This window comes from Saprolegnia parasitica (genome assembly GCF_000151545.1).
Source record: "Saprolegnia parasitica CBS 223.65 unplaced genomic scaffold supercont2.97, whole genome shotgun sequence".
In the NCBI taxonomy this organism is placed as follows: Eukaryota; Oomycota; class Saprolegniomycetes; order Saprolegniales; family Saprolegniaceae; genus Saprolegnia; species Saprolegnia parasitica.
The window spans coordinates 26,529-44,385 of NW_012156491.1; the positions used below are offsets into that span (position 1 = coordinate 26,529).

At 59.6% G+C, this 17,857-nt stretch overlaps 7 protein-coding genes across 7 annotated transcripts in view; 5 read left to right on the forward strand and 2 right to left on the reverse strand.

The window, feature by feature from the left end:
- Positions 1-65: 65 nt before the first annotated feature.
- SPRG_13350 (hypothetical protein) lies at positions 66-665 on the forward strand (the record flags this gene model as incomplete). The annotated part of the gene is made up of 2 exons (XM_012352330.1): positions 66-277; positions 355-665. 2 exons carry the CDS (start codon positions 66-68, stop codon positions 572-574), a joined length of 432 nt encoding a protein of 143 aa, XP_012207720.1. The 3' UTR covers positions 575-665.
- Positions 666-704: 39 nt separating this feature from the next.
- On the forward strand, positions 705-5,300 carry SPRG_21280 (hypothetical protein). Its single transcript, XM_012352368.1, has 6 exons — positions 705-1,794; positions 1,839-2,120; positions 2,164-2,256; positions 2,305-4,047; positions 4,093-5,162; positions 5,212-5,300. The coding sequence occupies exons 1-6, from the start codon at positions 781-783 to the stop codon at positions 5,276-5,278; spliced, it is 4,269 nt and encodes a 1,422-aa protein (XP_012207758.1). The 5' UTR covers positions 705-780; the 3' UTR covers positions 5,279-5,300.
- Positions 5,290-6,947, reverse strand: SPRG_13353 (hypothetical protein). Its single transcript, XM_012352331.1, has 5 exons — positions 6,363-6,947; positions 6,221-6,301; positions 5,852-6,173; positions 5,622-5,802; positions 5,290-5,569 (listed from the first exon to the last, which is right to left on the reverse strand). The coding sequence occupies exons 1-5, from the start codon at positions 6,929-6,931 to the stop codon at positions 5,352-5,354; spliced, it is 1,371 nt and encodes a 456-aa protein (XP_012207721.1). The 5' UTR covers positions 6,932-6,947; the 3' UTR covers positions 5,290-5,351.
- A 664-nt stretch (positions 6,948-7,611) lies between these two features.
- Positions 7,612-8,345, forward strand: SPRG_13354 (hypothetical protein; the record flags this gene model as incomplete). The annotated part of the gene is made up of 1 exon (XM_012352332.1): positions 7,612-8,345. One exon carries the CDS (start codon positions 7,612-7,614, stop codon positions 8,254-8,256), a length of 645 nt encoding a protein of 214 aa, XP_012207722.1. The 3' UTR covers positions 8,257-8,345.
- A 305-nt stretch (positions 8,346-8,650) lies between these two features.
- Positions 8,651-13,746, forward strand: SPRG_13355 (hypothetical protein; the record flags this gene model as incomplete). Its single annotated transcript, XM_012352333.1, has 2 exons — positions 8,651-10,649; positions 11,166-13,746. Exons 1-2 carry the CDS (start codon positions 8,725-8,727, stop codon positions 13,744-13,746), a joined length of 4,506 nt encoding a protein of 1,501 aa, XP_012207723.1. The 5' UTR covers positions 8,651-8,724.
- A 624-nt stretch (positions 13,747-14,370) lies between these two features.
- Positions 14,371-16,751, reverse strand: SPRG_13356 (hypothetical protein; the record flags this gene model as incomplete). The annotated part of the gene is made up of 7 exons (XM_012352334.1): positions 16,485-16,751; positions 16,260-16,438; positions 16,013-16,212; positions 15,884-15,965; positions 15,646-15,820; positions 15,484-15,602; positions 14,371-15,432 (listed from the first exon to the last, which is right to left on the reverse strand). The coding sequence occupies exons 1-7, from the start codon at positions 16,720-16,722 to the stop codon at positions 14,371-14,373; spliced, it is 2,055 nt and encodes a 684-aa protein (XP_012207724.1). The 5' UTR covers positions 16,723-16,751.
- Positions 16,752-17,448: 697 nt separating this feature from the next.
- SPRG_21281 (hypothetical protein) overlaps positions 17,449-17,857 on the forward strand; it is a gene marked incomplete at both ends in the record, with an annotated part of 1,556 nt that continues 1,147 nt past the window's right edge. Inside the window, one exon of the mRNA XM_012352369.1 lies at positions 17,449-17,751. Coding sequence (XP_012207759.1) covers positions 17,449-17,751 — 303 coding nt within the window. The remainder of the gene's footprint in view (positions 17,752-17,857) is intronic.

The window sequence follows — 17,857 nt, forward strand, 5'->3', positions numbered from 1 at the left end:
GGGCGCCAGCCGTACCGCTTTCCATCTTTCAAACGTCGTCGGCGCCGCAGCGCCCGTCCTTCGCCATGTTCAACACGATCGGGCGCGTCTCGGCGGCCCCGCCCGCCCGTCGCGACTGCCGCCACCCAGTGCACAACGACCATGACGACGACGACGACGACGATGTCAACATTCCCGTGCTCGAGACGTCGTGTGACATTCTCTTCGACTCGGACCGGAGCTCGACCGCAGCCTTCCAGTTCCACGTCGAAGGCATCCACAACGAGGTGACGACCCCGTAGGTATCTTTTCTTCTAATTTATGCGTCCTGTCTTCCCTCTTCGAAACGTCGCGTTGGGCCATTCTCACATCTAGCATGCGACGCGTCATTCTCGCCGCCACAGCTGTCGCCCTCGTCGTTGCGTCGGATCGGAACCTTCGGCGGCCGCCCCCGAACGCCCCCGTGTTCCTCGACCACGTCCCGATGCGCCCGCCACTCGCTGCCATGGCCGTCGCGTTCGAGTCGGTCGCCGACAAGGATGCATGGGCTCGCAGTGTAGAGTTTGTCGCGGAGCCACGGGCTCCGCCGCCGTGATGCGCTCTTCTCGTCCTCGTCCTTTTCCGTCGTAGCTGTGGTCGTACTAGGAGGAGATGGATCCATCTGTAATGTACAGCAACTATCAGTACATCTTGTCGTATCACTTTGCACTTAGTGAGTGAGTGATCTTTGACCGAAAGGGCAATCTCAGAGCGCTAATTATACAGGCGTCGAAACCCTCGGTAGGGTCAAATTAACGCGCCATGTCGCGGGTCCAGTCGCTTCTTAACCGCATCGTCGAGCACGCCGGCGACGCCAGCACCATCAAGACGTGCTGCGGCGTGCTCTCGATCCTCTCGCGCACGGAAGACAAGAAGGCCGAGATCGCGTCGTCCGGCCTCCTCCTCATTCTCCAGGCCATGCACACGCACATGGGCAACGAAGAGCTGCTGGAGGCGGCGTGCGACCTCCTCTGGACGCTGGCCTTCAACAACCGCAGCGTCAAAGCGAGCATTTCTGCCCACGGCGGGATCCACACACTCTTGCGCTGCATCGACGCGCACAAGACCAACGCCGAGCTCCTTCGATCCGTCCTCGGTACGCTCTCGAATCTGTCCGAGCTGCCCGACAACCAGCACCACATTGGCATCGGTCTTCCCGTCATCCTCACGGCGCTGCAGATGCACACGCGGAACATCGACCTCGTCGCGTTCGCCTTCGATACGCTCGCCAGCATCGTCGTTGGCCACAAGAAGAACTGCCTCACGCTGCAACAAGCCGGCGCCATGGGCTTTATCCTCGACATCGTCGCCAAGCACCCATCGCGCCTCGACCTCGTCAAGTCGGGCTGTCATACGCTGGCCATCATGTGCGACCTCGCCGGTATGGGCGCCGCCATCGTGCAAGTCAAGGGTATCAAACCGCTTTTGACCTTGCTCGGACAGACGCCGCTGCCGCCCGACATTGAGCGCATCTTGACCGTGCTCATCTTTCGGATTTCCAAGGAGCCACCGGTGCTCGTCCAGCTCGTGCACGACGGGCTCATTGCAGTGCTGTTTCAAGGCATGGCCAGCGTCTACCGGTCGGCGCCACAGTCGCCCGAGACGCTCCTCGCCACGTGTCACATTCTGTGCCAGGTCACGCGGCATGCGAACGAGCATGCGATGGACTTGACGGCGTACTTGCCGCAGCCGCTTTGCTCGAGCGAGACGCTACTGCGCGTGGCGCTCCATCCCACGACGACGCCGTCCTTGGCTCTGGCGCTCTTTCGTATCGTGGTAAGCTTGCTCTTCTTAGTTTGCCAGTTTGACGACCGTTCTAGGCGAATATGGCCAAAAACCCAAAGGAATTGTCATCGTTTGTGACGATGGCGGCGATCGAGACCATGCTGAGCCTCTGTGCGACGCATGGCAACCCGCCCGAGATGCTGCACGTGACGGTTGAAGTGCTCTGCCGTCTCCGCCGGTCGACGCTCCAGTCGTACGCGCTCAAGACACCGGAGAAGACGCTCACCGCGCTCCTCGTGTGCATTCGGAGCTTCCCAGACGACATTGCGTTTCTGGACCAAGCGTTCGCCATTCTCATGGTCCACGTCACGTCCGAGGTTCGAGTCTCCCCGAATGCAACATCTCATTTCTGAGTACTAGCGGGCGTCGAGCGCGCGGACTGTCTTTGGGTTTATTGGCGCGGCCATGCGCTTTCTGAGTCGCTTCTCGACCGCCGATTGGTCGCCGCACCTTGTATGCATCTGTTGATTGAAGACAACTTGTCTGAGAAGTATTGTCTAGATGATCGAGGCGTGCAAGTTTCTCTTGCACACGATTACGACGAACGACGGCGTTGAAAGCATCGTGAGCTGCGGCGGCGTCGCGATCTTGAAGAAATTTCAACACGACGTCGCGAAGAAAGCCATGCCGCCCGAGCTCTGCGCGATTCTCCACGCGATTCTGCGTCGCGTGGACCCTACCAATAGCAGCCAGTACCGTAGCACACCGAGCTTGGTCGCGTCCGCATCGAGCAAGTCGGCGACGTTACTTCCGTCCCTCACGACACCGACGTGCGAGCCCGAACCGCCCAGTGCCGTTGCCAGTACGACGACGGACGACGACTGCATTTGCACGGCCCCGGTGCTCGCGACACCAACGAGCCGCGAGAACAACGACGACGACACGTTGCAAGACGACGACGTCAACGAGTGCGACGATATTTTGGACGACGACGAGAATGACGAGGATGACGAGGATGACGAGGACGACGAGGACGGCGACGACGGTCTCGAAGAAGCACCGATGCATGCTGTCTCCGTCGCATCGCTACCCGAGAGAGAGGGTACAGGCGATGCGGTACCGACAACCGCCGTATCGTCGCCCGAAGTCGCAGCCCCCACGGTCCACGTTGACCCAATCATCCACGAAATCGCGACCACGCACCCGTTTCCGCAGGACATTTTATCATCGCACCGGGTGCACTCAGCGGTGAAAGACGACGGCTTTTACTATGCGAGTCCATCGGGAAAGCAGCTCCCCAAGCACCCACAACGGCCCCTGCCGCAGAGCTACGACGATCCGGTGGGCCAAACCACGGCCGTCTTGTCACCAACGTGTCCATGGACGTTGGAGCCGGTCGCCTCGTCGTTTGTCGACGACATTGACCGTCAGCTCTACAGTGAAGCTCGCCGACAGGAGCGCATCGCGTTCCTCGACGAGCGACGCGGTAGCGTGGTGTACCAGAGCAGCTTTGCAGCCGGCGCAACCTCCCAGCACAGTCGCATTCCGAATGCATACCCGTACGAGCCCGTGCCGCCAATGACCGCGTTCGCTTCGTCCTTGACGTTCGAGTCGGAGTTTGCGAGCGGAAACCTCCTCCGCGCGATTCAAATTGGCGCGTTCGAGTACGACCTCGTTTTGCGCGCCGATTTGCACACGGTGGGGTACACGCAGTGGTTTTACTTTGCGGTTAGCAACGTCGAGGCCAATGTGCCATACCGCCTCCACATTCTCAACCTCTACAAGCCCGACAGTCTCTTCAACGACGGCCTGCAGCCGGTCGTCTACTCGCTCCACGACGCTGCGACTCTCGGCATGGGCTGGCGACGCCGCGGCACAAACGTGTGCTACTACAGCAACCCGTGGCCGCTGCCACGCAAGCCGTCTTCGGTCGAGGACCCGGCGACACAGTACCACACGCTTACGTTCACACTCGAGTTTCCGCAGACGCACGATACGTACCTCGTGGCCCATAGCTACCCGTACACGATGGCCGACCACGCATGGCACCTGCGCCAGCCGCAGTTTCGTTTCCCGAGTGTCGTCCGGCACTCGGTGCTGTGTCAAACGCAGGGCAAGCTCGACTGCGACCTGCTTCGGATCACCGACTTTAGCTACCCGAGCGACGAGCGCCTCGATGTCGTGCTCACTGCGCGGGTGCATCCTGGCGAGCCGCAAGCGAGCTGGGTCATGCGCGGAACCCTCGATTTTCTCGTCTCGGACGCGGTCGAAGCCAAGCTCCTTCGGCGCCTCTTTGTGTTTCACGTACAACTGCGAAATCTGTGACGGTGGCATCTCACATTGGCATAGGTCATTCCAGTACTCAATCCGGACGGCGTCTACTATGGCAACAACCGATGTGGGCTCTCGGCGTGCGACCTCAATCGGCAGTGGAAGTCGCCCAACGCGACCGACCACCCGACGATCTTTCATGCGAAAGCGCTCATCGAGTCGCTCTCGGTCGTCTTTTACTGTGACTTTCACGGCCATTCGCGCAAAATGAACGTCTTCATGTACGGCTGCGACTCGAAGAAGCATCCGAATCCGATCGCGCGGTACTTTCCGCGGCTCTTGGCCAACAGCGCGCACCGCTATGTCTCGCACGAGGCGTGCAGCTTTCAAGTCAACCGCGGGCGCGAAGCTACAGCGCGTGTCGTTGTCGGGCGCGACCTCGGTGTCGCCAACAGCTTCACCCTCGAGGCTTCCTTCTGCGGCGCCGACTTTGGCGTTTTATCCCAGATGCACTTTAACATTCGTCACCTCTTGGATCTCGGGCTCCTAGTGGGCCAATCGCTCTTGGAGTTTGCCGTGCCGGCGCCGATGGACCGGTCGCCGCTGCTCGAGTGGGTGCAGCAAGCATCGACGCCGCACCCGTCCCTCTACGCCTACATCGCATCCCAGTACGCCCACAAAGACGTTCTATGGAGCACGATGCCACTGCATTTGACGCGTTCCAAAGGCAAGAAATCGCTCAAAAAAACAAAGTCGGTCAAGGGCAAGAAGGCCACCAAGCTGCGACCCCACGCCAGTGTGCTACCGACACCCGTCCCGCCCATCGTTTGCAGTGTCGCGACCAAGCGAAAAGAGTCGATCAAAGTCAAAGCCAAACCGCCACTGCTGCCCAAACCCAGCGAGAGCCTCAAGAAGGAGCTCAAATTACTCAAGCACGCAACGATGCCACTCCCGCTCAAGAAAGACGGGAAACTTCGCAGCCGCTCCGATACGCCTATACCGCGGCCCACCAAGGTCGCCGAGACAAGTGCCTGTGACAACAACCACAGCGAGCCACTCGGACGGGTGCTCAAGAAGGCCCCAACGGTGCCCCCGCGCAGTGTAGGCCTTGGGTTCCGACGTCTCGCGCTGCCGACGACGACGACAGGGTACTCCAAATGTCCTCTTTGTCTTCTTGTGCTAATGTCCACTTTTTAGATGTACGCCTGAAGACGACGACTTGCGGCGATCACGACGTGTGAGCTTCCCGACCGTAACCAAGTAGTAAAGGAAACATTGGTGTTTCGACGCATGTATTGATTGATCTTACGCATGACAGGATGCAAGACGGAGTTGTCTTACGCCGGCAAGAGGGCGTGGGCGCGGGCGAGGCTCGCGTCGAGGTCGGCTTCCATCGCCACGAGACGCTGGCGGCGGGCCTCGTGGTCCGCCGTGGCCAATGCGTGGAGTCCGGCAAACTCGTCGCGTAGCTGGTCGGTGAGGGACGGGACGCTGAGTTTCTTGGACTTGCGGAGCTTCCGCGCCGTCTGCGCGGCTGCATAGAGCAGCACCGACGCTATTCAACTGTACTATGCAGTTGCTGTGCAGTGATACTGCGAGGAATATACCGGCGTTGGCGACAGCGACGGGCGTGGCCTCGCGGCGGCGGCACTGGTAGTGGTTCCAAGCCGCCTGGATAAGCCGCGCGGCGGCCAGGCTCGTTGCCTTGGCTTCCTTTTCATTGCTGAGGAGGTTGAAGACGTTGCGGTCGCGCTCCGTAAGGTCCAGAAGCGCGAAGAACGACGCGCTCTACAGCCTCCAATTTTGGACCAAGTATAATGCGAGACATGGAACCTACAAGAATGCCCGCGAAGAGAATACCCGTGGCCATCGCGCCCAGCACCATGAGCACTTGGCCGGGAATTGTCATCGGCACGCGATCGCCGTATCCGACGGTCGCCATCGTCACGACGGTGAGCCACATGGCGTTCGAGTACGTCGACACGGCGGGGTTGACAGGCGCCTCGAGGATGACGAGCGCGGCCGAGACCGTGAGGAGCGTCGCCGTAAAGCCCACTACGAGCAGCGGAAACGGGCGCGTCCGAAGCATGTACTTGATCGAGAAGAGGACGCCGAGCGCATCGACGTTGTTCAAGCTCCCGACGAACGCGATGCGGGAGCTAACAAAACATCGTCAGCCTATGAAAGAGAGCGTTCACAGTACTACCTGTAAAAGTCGGAGAGGTTGCGGATGAACCGTGGCACCATGTACATGCGCAGAAACACAAAGAGCCCGAGCACTTGGTAGCTACTCCGAGCGATGAGCGACAATATAGGACAACGTTTGACGATAGTTGACGTCGTCGTACTCGTAGTCGAAGACAAAGTAGCAGCCGTCGCCGCTGTGTGTGCCGCCAAAGGGGCACGGCGGCCCGTGGCTGGCCGGCGCCATGATCCACTGCCACATGGTGAACGTGCCCTCAAAGCCGGGCGGGAGAAAGATGCTGCAGACAACGAATTCGACGGCAAACGAGAGCACGAGCGACGCCGGCAGCTCATAGAGGCGCACGTTGGGCGGCGAAATGCCCTTGCCCACGTAGATCTCCCGCTGGATGGAATAGCGCGAGACGAGCAGCACAAGCAAGAGCGCCGTCAGGAGCGCATTGACGTACCGGATCCAGCCCGCGTCCGTCAAGCACTCGATGAGGACGAGGCCGAGGCTCGCGCACGAGAGGCCAAACATGCGGTTCTCGGCCACGCGCCGGCGCTCGTAGTCCAAGCTGAGCTTGTGGATCGCGCGCACGTTGAGCATCGTCTTCTCAAACGAGGCACGGAAGGCCGCGTCGCCTTCGAGGCGCTCGGCGAGCTGCTGCGCGTACACGCGCTTCTTGCGCGCCCACATGTCGATGTCCACATCGATCGGATCCGCCGACTCCATCGCTCAACAACCGCCGACGCTCTGCTGGTGCCAACCGAAGTTCGAAGCTGTCGAAGACAACATCGAAGTCCCGAAACGGCGCCAACCGATGATTGCCTTGAACCCAACATACCGGCGAACCTGTGCCTGCCTTTCCAGGTTACCTGGTCGACGCCGCCCTTGGTATACCACACAAAGGACGCAGGCCGATGATGAACGCAGCCTTGAAACGTCCGTGTAGCCTGCAGTAGTAGCGTCATCCATGGACCGAGAAGCCGCAGTCACAAGCAGTGTTTGCGTCGTCCCAGTTCGCAGAGCTCTTTGCAGTTTGTTCTCGTCGAATGAGTATTACATTGGATGATTGATTGCTCGTATTCTGGCTGTCGTCCGATGCTCGTACCGGGTACATCTACATGTAGGTAGACTGGACAGCCGAGGCAACGCGAGTCGACGAGTTTGAAGACGTTGTACATGCCAACATCCGGCTCGAGCGATGGACAGCGACACGAGATTTGTATAAAGATGCCGTGCCTACTAACAGCAGTACCGGTATGGCAGTCGCTTGCAGAAGCGCTTGAAGGCGGTGGCACGCACCCGGGCGACCAACAGATGCAATGGCGGCACGCCCACGACGCCATGGTATCCTCTTATCCTCCAATCAGACGCACGATGGCACAGCATTTCAGCCAATCCACGACAGGATGCTGCGCCAGGTCAACGTCGCGATGCATTTTCAAACGCGACAAGCCATGGCCACGACGGCAGAGACGACGACGACGACGGAGCAGCAGCTCGCCAAGGTGGCGGCGTGCATTCCGATTGTGCCGTTCAAGGGCGTTGCGTTCTACGATATCGGCGGGCTCCTCGCGCACCCTGCCGAGTTTGCTTTGTGCATGGACCTGCTCGAAGCCTACTTGGCGCCACTCGCCGAGAAGTTTTCAGCGATTGGCTGCTTTGACGCGCGTGGCTTCCTCTTTGGCCCGCTCCTTGGCGTGCGCCTCCAGAAGAAGGTCTTTATGCTCCGGAAGGAAGGCAAGATGCCCCGCGTGGCCAACACGGTTACGTATGGAAAAGAGTACTCGGGCGACAATGGCCACGGCCTCGACTCGCTCTCGATCCAGGACGGCGCGGTCGCTCCTGGCGACGCTGTGATTCTCATTGACGATCTTATGGCCACGGGCGGCACGATGAATGCCGGTGTCGAGCTCGTCAAGCAGGCCGGCGGCTCGGTCCTCATGTGCATGTGCCTCATCGAGCTCGGCGCGCTCAAGGGCCGCGACGCAATCATCAAGAACCACCCCGACACACCGTTTTACACGCTCCTCTCGGAAGATTTGTGGCAGTAACTGAGACCGATAATCCTTTTCTGCACAATTGGTCTGGTATTGCCCCCGATGCGACGGAGTGCACGGTAAATGGTATTGGAGACGACGGCCCATCCAACGGCGTTGCCACACTGGAGTCAGATATCCTTCGGTTGATAACCGTCTGCGTTGTGTCTATTAACCAGAAGAGCCCTTTGGGCCTTGCTAGCCGTAACCGCTCGTAGCCAGCCAATGTCGGCAGTCGTGCCAACTCGAGGACCCGAGATCCCCAGCCATGCGCGCTTGACGTCACCTCGCCCGGTGTGGCTGTGGCTTGGTGGGAGCTCCGTCCTCCTCTCGCTTGGCTGTGGTCTCTATTACCTCTTGTTGCTTACACCCATCTTTGCCAACGACTTGTTTTGGCCGCAGTACAACGTTAGCGGTCACCAAGCTTTCTTGATCGACGCGGCAAACCGAGCGATTCAAAGCCACGTTGAGACCAAAATCGACATGTTGGCGCCGTCCACAACACAAAGCAATAGCTACAGCGCGTCAAGCACGGCTATCAACGTCCCACGGACGTATGCGCGGTCGCTCGCCCTCGGAAACCTCACGTCCATCGAGTATGGTATTGCCTCGCTTCGCCAGCTACCGCCCAACCGAGCACTCATGGTCTACGCGCACTACTGCTGGGTTGACTTTGCACAAGTGTTTGAGATTGCACATACGTCCAAACGGCAAACTCGGTGCGGCCAGCGCTACGCAAGAAACGCTGCCGCGTACTTTGAGTCGGTCTTGCGCAACGTCGACTACGCCGCTTTTCTAAGTGCCTTTGGCGGCCCCGGGAACCTCTTTACGATGGGACTCCAGACCGGTTTGGAAGAGTCCGCGTATGGCCGGCAGTGGCTCGCGACGACCGGGAGCGCGCTGGGTAGCACGACCATGGCAATGGAGGTCGCGTACTGGCGCCGACATGGTCTGACGTCGTTTGCGCTGCAGTGGCAAAACTCGTTCGACACGGGGGTCTCAGAAACGATCTGGCTCCGAAATGCCATTGGCATGACCCAAGCGATTACCGTAAAAAGCTTGCCGTTCGCAACCGCGAGCTGGACATCGATCAAGCTCTACTTTGCGTTTTACAACGACTGCTATTGCATGCAGATTTGCAATCAGAGCTTGATATTCAACACGACCAACGACTTTCGCACCGCGCCTCCCTGCGCGCTCTCGAGTACGGGCGATTTTGCAGGCCTCCTAGGACTCAACAACTTTGGCACCGACTACATCAACCAAACGGGTCTCGTCTACTATGAGGTTGGCCCGTTCCTCTCGATTGACGCCCTCTACATTGCAATCCCATCGGTGGTCTCGGCCGCGCACACTGCATTCCAAAAACATCTCTTTGAGCAACTGGAAGATTCGCACCACTGGAAGACGTTCCTCCAGCTGCCAACGCTCACTGTCAACCCGACGCCGCCGACGTGGCAAGGTCCTGGCATGCTCTACTACGGCGGCAACCTCCTCTGTTTGTATAGTGCACCGCAAACGTATGTGCAGACCATGTTTAGCTTTTACGACAACTGCGACCGCCAAGTCCCTGCCGAGCTCGAATTATCAGCTCCGAGCCTTTTGTTTGCCTTGGCCATGACACTTGCGGTAGCCCCGACGTGGAATGTATCGGCGATCTGCGCGCTCCAGACGTCAGCGTTCGACTGCACTGCTGTGCTGACCTCGGGCATCTCGCTTCTGAGCAAATTCTCGCCGATGGACACGGCGCTGCTACGAGCTGCCCACCAGTCTCTACTGACACTCAACCTGAGCCTCTTTCAGTTTGCGACCAACGGCAGTCAGTGGACTATTCTCACCGAAGCGCTCGTGAACCCTGCTTCGGCACACGTCTTTTTTGGCTACGGCTATGTCGCCGACTGGGTCATTGGATCGCGCGAGGCCGTCTCGTTCGAGGGCGACGCCAGCATCTTCCCGCTCATCTCGTCCGCGTACGCGCCGTATGCGATGAGCAGCGCGCAGTCTTCGCTCTCGACGGCGACGAGCCTCATCTTGTACTCGATCTACTACTCGAGCGCCGTGTTTGTGGGCGTGGCGCTGCTTTGTTTTGGCTACGGCCTCGTGCACTGGCGCCATCTCGACGGTGTCAACCTCTGGCACTTTCACCGGCTCGTCGGCGCGGTCTGGGTCGGTCGGTCCGTGTCGTTTCTGCGCGGAGGTACAGCGCTCTTGGTGTTGAGCTCGACGAACCTGCGTCTCGAGACGCGAGATGGCTACACACACTTTGTGGCGAGGCCGCGGTCGCTGCTCGAGACGCTGGTCGTGACGAGCGAGGCGACATGGGTGATGTACGTCTTGTGCGATGCAGTGCTGGTGCCGCTGGCGTCGGACGCGCTGCTGGCAGGGCCGCTTGGAAGTCTTCTTGTCTGGTCCGTCTTTGTCGTCCTGGACGTTTCGAATCCGGTCGAGATGCAGAGCCGCCTCGCGCGTTCATGCACGTCACGATGGCTCGACCGCTCGATCGAGTGCGAGAGCGGCGTCATTAGTACAGGATCGATGACGCGCCTTTGTGTTCTTGCTTCGATTCAATGCGCCGTCGTGTTGAGCCTTTGGTGCGTGGCGTGGCAACGCAAGCAACGGCAAAGGCCGTTGCGACCAGTGTCTGTCGTCGGAGTCGCAGAGCGTCTCGTCTTGGCGCAACCGTTGCTGGGTACCTGGGCAATGGACCCCGTGACATGTGTCATGAGTGGACTCATCCCTCTGACGCATCGCGCATCCTCCTTTACCTTTAACGTGGTGCTGGGCACTTTGGACCGAGATGTCGTGAGCTCGAGGCCCAAGCCGGAAGATGTGTCCACCTTGACGCCGACGCGGTGGCGACGCCGCCTGCGTCATCTTTTGGTGCTTTGCGGTGCTCTGTATATGGTGCTCTCGATTGTTGGCAGTGTCTCGTACCTCAGTGTGTCGCGATCGTACCTGGGCAACGACCTCGTGTGGTCGGGCTTTAACATGACGGGCGCCCACGCATTCTTAGCCACGTACTTCGTGCACTCGACGGTGCTCTCGACAGCGTCCCCAAGCCTACTCTCTTCCGACGTCAACCTCTTTGGCGCCTACGGCGCCACCTCCAGAGGCATCGATGCCCCATACAATTACGGCGCCATGCTCCAGATTGCACTTTCCAAGTCGCTCGAAACGGCGGTTTCCGGTCTACGCCAAACGGACGGCTGTCATGCGCCGTGGCTGGCGACGGCCTACTGCTACGTCGATTTAAACATGCAATGGGAACTCGCCAATACACGACGCCGCCAGCAACGGTGCGCCGCCTCCATGACCACCAACGGCGCCGTCTACCTCGAGACGGTCCTTCGCAATGTCCCGTCAAATGGCTGGCCCGCCTGCTGGGGGGCCTCATTCGACCTCGCAATTGGCGCTACGTTGAACAAGACCAACGCTGGACGCCACTGGCTTGCTTCGACAACCTCAAACGATCGGGCGACCTTGGATATTTCTGATGAAGTGGCCCACTGGCGTGCCCACGCCATCTCGTCGTTCGAGATGCAGTGGCAAAACTACAAGCACATTGGACTGCTCCAGACGTACACTGTCACGAGCGCCTTTGGCAGCGTGTATCCCTTTACGATCCAAGCGACCAACGGCAGCTTTCGCTTTCCGCTGCAAACGTCGTTCAAGATGTACTGGGGCTTTGGAAGCGACCTGACGATGGTGCTTTACAACCAAACGTATGCACTCCCGGGTACATCGCTTGTCCGAGGCTCTGCTGCGTATGCCTATCAGAACGTCTCGTCGCTCGAGGCCATGCTCTTTCTCAACGGAACGCTCACAGCGCCGCTGGACGAAGGGTTGGCTCTGGTGCGCAGCGCTCTGGGTCCGTTCGGGTCCATGGACTTGCAGTACGTGGCGATGCCAGCGTCCGTGCAGGCGCTGCTTCGATCGACATTTCTCTCCATCGCAACGGCCCGTGTCGCGTCGGAAGAATCGCGACGCTCGTTTGAAGCCCTCGCCGCCACAATGGGGTATGTTGTGTCGCCCGTCCCGTCGACGTGGCGAACCACCGGCTTTTTGGGGCTGGGGGGGTCCCCTCTCTGCCAAGCGATTCTTCGCAACAATGCGTCGCCTGCGAGCGGCGGCTTTCTCTCTTTGTTTCTGTTTTACGGCCAGTGCCACACGAGTGGCATCGCGGCGCTGCTGCAGCCCACGACCGATCACGTGCTGATCGCTGCGCTTTTGGCGCCGCCGACCAACGCCACCGACATGTGCGCCGTTGACGTGCAGAACGCGGCCCTCTGCATGCTGTCAGCGGCTGCAACGACAAGCTTTGTAGCGCGCGCCCGCCTGGCGCCTGTGCCCGCCGACCTGGTCGCGACTGCAACGGCTGCGTTGGCGGCGCTGGAGATCCGCCTTTTCCAGCTGGGCGCCACTACACGGACATCACCAATGGCACTTTACACGTACGACCTTTTCGACGCAAAGGATCCCGTCTACCACTACTATGCGTGGATCTACATGTACGACTGGCTCCTCGGCAAGCGTGAAGTCGTTCGGTTCACGGGGGACCACGGGACGCTCACCTTGCTCTCGGACCAAACTGTGTTTACGAGCAAAATAATTGCACCGAGCGAGTTCCCGACCAACTACGCAACGTACGCCCAAGCCGCCAACGATTACGTCACCTTTGTCGGCATTGGCCTTGCGGGGTGTACGTGGATGTACATTGCCATTAGCCGCGGCCGCGTCGAAGGTCGCAACATGCTGTCGCTGCACAGCGTCGGCAGCGTCGTCTGGATTGGTCGACCGCTCCTGCTCCTTCGCAGTCTCACGGCCATCTCGATTCTCTCGACCGCGACGCTCCGACTCACGTCCCTCGGGCCGTTTGCTGTGTTTGTCTCGGACACGCCGCCGTGGTACACGACGATCCTCGCCGCCAGCGAGGTCACGTGGCTCGGTGCGATCGTTGTCGACATCGGCCTTCCGCTCACGCGCGAGTTGACGCGGCACTTTACGCTTCTCAACAACCTCCTCGTGTGGACTATCGCAGCAGCGCTGAGCTTTACGTCGCCCAACACACACACGCTGCGCCACCCCGAGCCAGCCTGCGACCTCGCCCAAGTCGACTGGCAGGTCGTGTGCGTCGCCGGAGACATTGCAATCGGTCATCGCTCTCGCCTCCTTCTTCTGATTGCGGTCGTCGTCGCATCACATCTGATGTGCTTTCTGGTCGCACGCATCTGGCTCCGGCAGTCCAGATTGAGCAGAGTCCACTCGCACTTTTTATCATCGGGTGCGATCTTCCTCTTCGCCCATACGCACTGGCAGCGACACGGTGTGCTGTACATGGACCGCGCCTCCGCCGTCTTTACCGGGCTCCTCTCGCTGCGGTTCCGCGGGCGGCTCTGGGTCTTTGACGTCAAGACGTGGCGGGTGTTTCATCTACCGTCAGCAGCAGAAACAGAGAGCGACGCCGCGATAGCGACAGCACTGCCGTTAAAGGATGTCGTCGTGTAGATCCTAGTAGTAGTAGGAAGGACATCTGAATTGTATATAAGTATAGGCAGCGAACTGCTCACTCTTCTTTGGAGATGCTCGTTGTATGCAGGTACGTTCATTTCGGCCAAATCGATGACCAAGGCGCGGAGCTGCGTGGGCGTGCGGTTTTGGAAGCAGCGCATTGTAGACGACGCGCTAAAGACTGTTCTTGTCCGTTCTCAAGCCTAGCGTTGCAGAGCATGCGCTGGAGGTCGTCTTTGCCACGTACCGGTAGCAACACGGACGCTTTTTTATCAATCAATCACTCAATCACTCATTTAGTCAGTCGGTGAATCAGTCAGTGAATCAATCATAAAATCTATCAGTGAACCAATCAGTTAGTCAGTTAGCTACTCAGTCAATCAAACGTGTTCGCGTTGAAATCAAATGAGCAAAAACGAACTCCAAGACTTCGCAATCGTAGTGCTACGCCTGAATGCGTGGGAGTTGGCACCAGCACTCGGTCGTTGCGAGTGAGCTGCACTTTTTCATGCATGCGGAATGCCATGGTCCCAACGATGTTGGCGTGCGATGATATAGAGTAAAAGGAGCTCAAGCCATGACGCCACAATCACCACAAAGGCTCTCATAAGCAACGATTTACTACTTGTGTCGGCGGCGTCGGTGCGTCGGTGCCGGTGTCTCAACGCTCGTGTCGGGCGACGACGACGACTCGGTGCTCGTAGCGCGCTTGTACGTACTCGAGCACTGCCGCTGTGGCCGCTTCGCTTTTGGCGATACGGCGGGCGGGTCGACGTGGCAAAAATCTCCCGCCAGAGCGCGGACATGCGCGACCGCGCTGGCTTGCAACGTATCGAGCACGAGCCCTTTCGAGGACCGTTTTTCTTTGCGTCCGTAGCCGCCTTCGAGGACACTGACGAGGCGTCCGTTGCAGCAGAGGTTGGCGACGTGAAGGAGCTGCTTGGTGGCCCAGTAAAACTCATCCGGTCGCAAATCCAGGCCAACGGGACCGTCACGCTGGCCGTGCTGTTTGTTGCCAATGTCTCCGTGGCACCCATCAAAGCCCGCCGAGAGAAGCACGAGGTCGGGCGAGAACGCACGCAGGAGTGGCACCACGACGCGCTCCAGCTCGTGGCGGAACGCGTGGACGCCCTTCTCGACGCTGCTCGACCAGCACGGCGGCAGTGCGACGTTGTAGACGTTGGTCGAGAGGTCGTGCAGGTCGCCGCTGCCCGGGTAAAAGCCATCGCCGTAGCAATGCAGCGAGACAAAAAGGACGTTCTCCGGTTGATGCCGCGCGCGGACAATGTCTTCCGTGCCATTTCCGTGGTGCGCATCGAAGTCGACGACCGCAACCCGGTGTACCGTCGACGGATACGTGTCGAGTGCATATTGCGCGCCGACCATGACGTTGTTGATGATGCAGAAACCGCACGAGACTGCGTCGCGCAAGAGACCGCTCGCGCCCGCGTGGTGCCCCGGTGGACGCACGATACAGAACGCATTGCGTGCGTCCCCACGTACGACGCGATCGATCGCGGCGCAGACGCTGCCCGCCGCCCGCAGCGCGGCCCGGAGCGTGCCCCGGCTAAAGTTGGTGTCGCAAATCTCGGCGTTCTTGGCTTGCGCGAGGAGGGTGCCTTGGACCTCGACTTGGAGGCGCGGTGTGAGCACCATGAGGCCGTCGTGGGAGACCGACTGGACCTACAAGAAGAAAGTCCGTTCTGGTCGTGACAGGTAGTGTTGTTGCGGTACCTGCGCATGCAGCCGCTTAAGCGTGTCAATATACTTGGCCGAATGCACGCGTCGAAGCGCGGCAAACGACGCCATCGGAAAGGCGGACGTGAGCTCCACGCGCGGGGAGACGAGCGACGCTATGTGTTATTGCTGATGCTTCGGCTCTGGCGTGCTACGTACGTTGGGTCGAGATCGCGTCCAAGATGGCCGTCACGCGGTCCGGCGACTCTTGGTGGCCAGCTGTTGTCACGTGCTCGAGGCAGTCGGGGTGATGGAGTAGGAGCGTCCGCAATGGCGGGTGCAGCGTGGCCATAAACCGCTGCGTCTCGATCCTCGTCGACTCGCAGACGACCTCCTACGCAGTCCATGGCACGGCTTGGATTTGAGCGTCCGTCGGAAAGAAAGGTAAATAAACTACGTTTTGGATGCCGGCGACATCATACGGCTGCTCGAGTGCTCGGTTGCACGATTGGAGGGACCCTCCGTGCGCCATGAGGACGCTACCACACGAGGTTGAGTTCGTTGGACATCTCGTCCGTAGCTACACCTAAGCACGTTGTGCTGGCCAAAGCGAGCAGCGCGATGCAGCGGCGTCTCGCCATCGCGGTGGCTCGGGTCGTTGACGTCGATATTCCCAGTGAGGAGGACGCTAACGAGCGGTGCGTTGCCAACGGCGGCGGCCCAGTGCAATGGCGTATACCCCAGCGGATCGCTCAGTGCAGGTGATGCACCATGGTCCAAGAGCACCTACGAGGTGGACCACGTCGAGTCCGACGCCGTGTCTTTCAAGATACCTGGGCGAGGCGCGTTGCGACTTCAAACTGAGCTGGCGGCATCTTGGCAAGCAGACAGAGACCCGTGGCGCCGTCGTCCGAGTACTGGTTGATGCCATCCTTCTCTTCATCCGCAGCATGGTCCGCGACCCAAGCCGCGACGCCAGCTGCATCCAAGGCCGCGCAGCTCGTGTGCAGCTCTACATGACCGCAAACGTGGGTGCCGATGCAGGCATAGCATATTACGCGTGGTGGCAAACTCGTGCGAGCGCGGCTCGATCGCGATGTTTTGCACGGTGGCACCGGCGTCGGCTTGGAGCAGCTCCTCGAGCCGCGCCTCGCTGCCAGGATGAATGACGACGCTTGGCCCTGCGCTGCTGGAGAAGGAGACGCGCCGCTTGAGCTGGTCTCGCTGGTGGCGAAGCGCCGGTGGCGGTAGCACCGGCCGATCCTCGACGTCTCCGATCGCGTCGCTCGTTGGCATCGCAAATCAAGCCCGAAACTGGAACCGCGTCTGCCGATTTGTATGGGATACAAGCGCCAAGTCCAACGGCACTTGGTGTCGTTTGGGCCTCGGCTAGTTCCACACCACCTAACAGGAAACCACGACGCCAGTCTAATAATCTTGTTTTTCAACACGACAAATTCTGTCTACGTCCGAGCACGAAGTTTGCATGGGTTGATTGGAGTGGCCTTCTTGAAGAGACACGTGGAGTGCACAGTAGTAAAGCCGTTGCTTGGTAGTACGTAATAGACTAGAGTTTTGTTGGTCAAGTCGGCGAGACGGTAAGAAACTACTCACCTTACCGACGCCGTAGTGATTAGGACAGGTAGGTCGTTCAAAAAGAAGTGCCTGTATACAGTCCAGCCAACTACAGCGCACTTTACATCGGTGGTTGACATTTGAACGCATGGACGCTCGCCTAGCAGCTCGGTCATAGTCCGCGTGGAGAGCAGCCAATTTTACACCAACACAGCTCGCCACCACCAAGTCATTGGGGTCGGCGACGTGGTGCATCTTCGTGTTTGAAATGCGTTGTAGAGCTGCATTGTAAGCTCATCTCCGTAGCTCTGGTGACTGCTGAGATAACAGAGACTCGTACAAATACGGTTTGCAATTGTTGTGGCATGGGACTCGGCTTCGATCCACTTCAAAATTGGGTGTGCCTAGCCTTACGACCAGTTGGTTTTTTGGCTCGGAGAAAAAACCATGGCCGACGACGCCACGGACCCACGCCCACCGCCGGCGCCGATCGCCGTCGCCGCGCTCCACATCGACACGCAAGCCATCGAGGCAGAGTCGCTGGAAGCTCCGCTGGCGGTGTCCCCGACGTACGGTGTTGCGCGCAACCAAGTCGATCCTGCGGTCCTGGCCGCGCTGCCCAAAGAGATCCAAGACGAGGTCCTCGCTAGCTTCTCGGTGCCAGCCTCGCCGTCGGCTGCCGCTCCTGTTGACCCGAGCGAAGCCGCGTGGACGTGCCCCATGTGCACCTTCCTCAACCACGCGGCCTTGGTATCGTGCGAGATGTGCGAGTTCTCGGTCGCGCACCTCCTGGACGCCGACGACGATGCGCCATCGCCATCATCGCCGCATCTACTCTCGGGGGACGCTTCTCCAT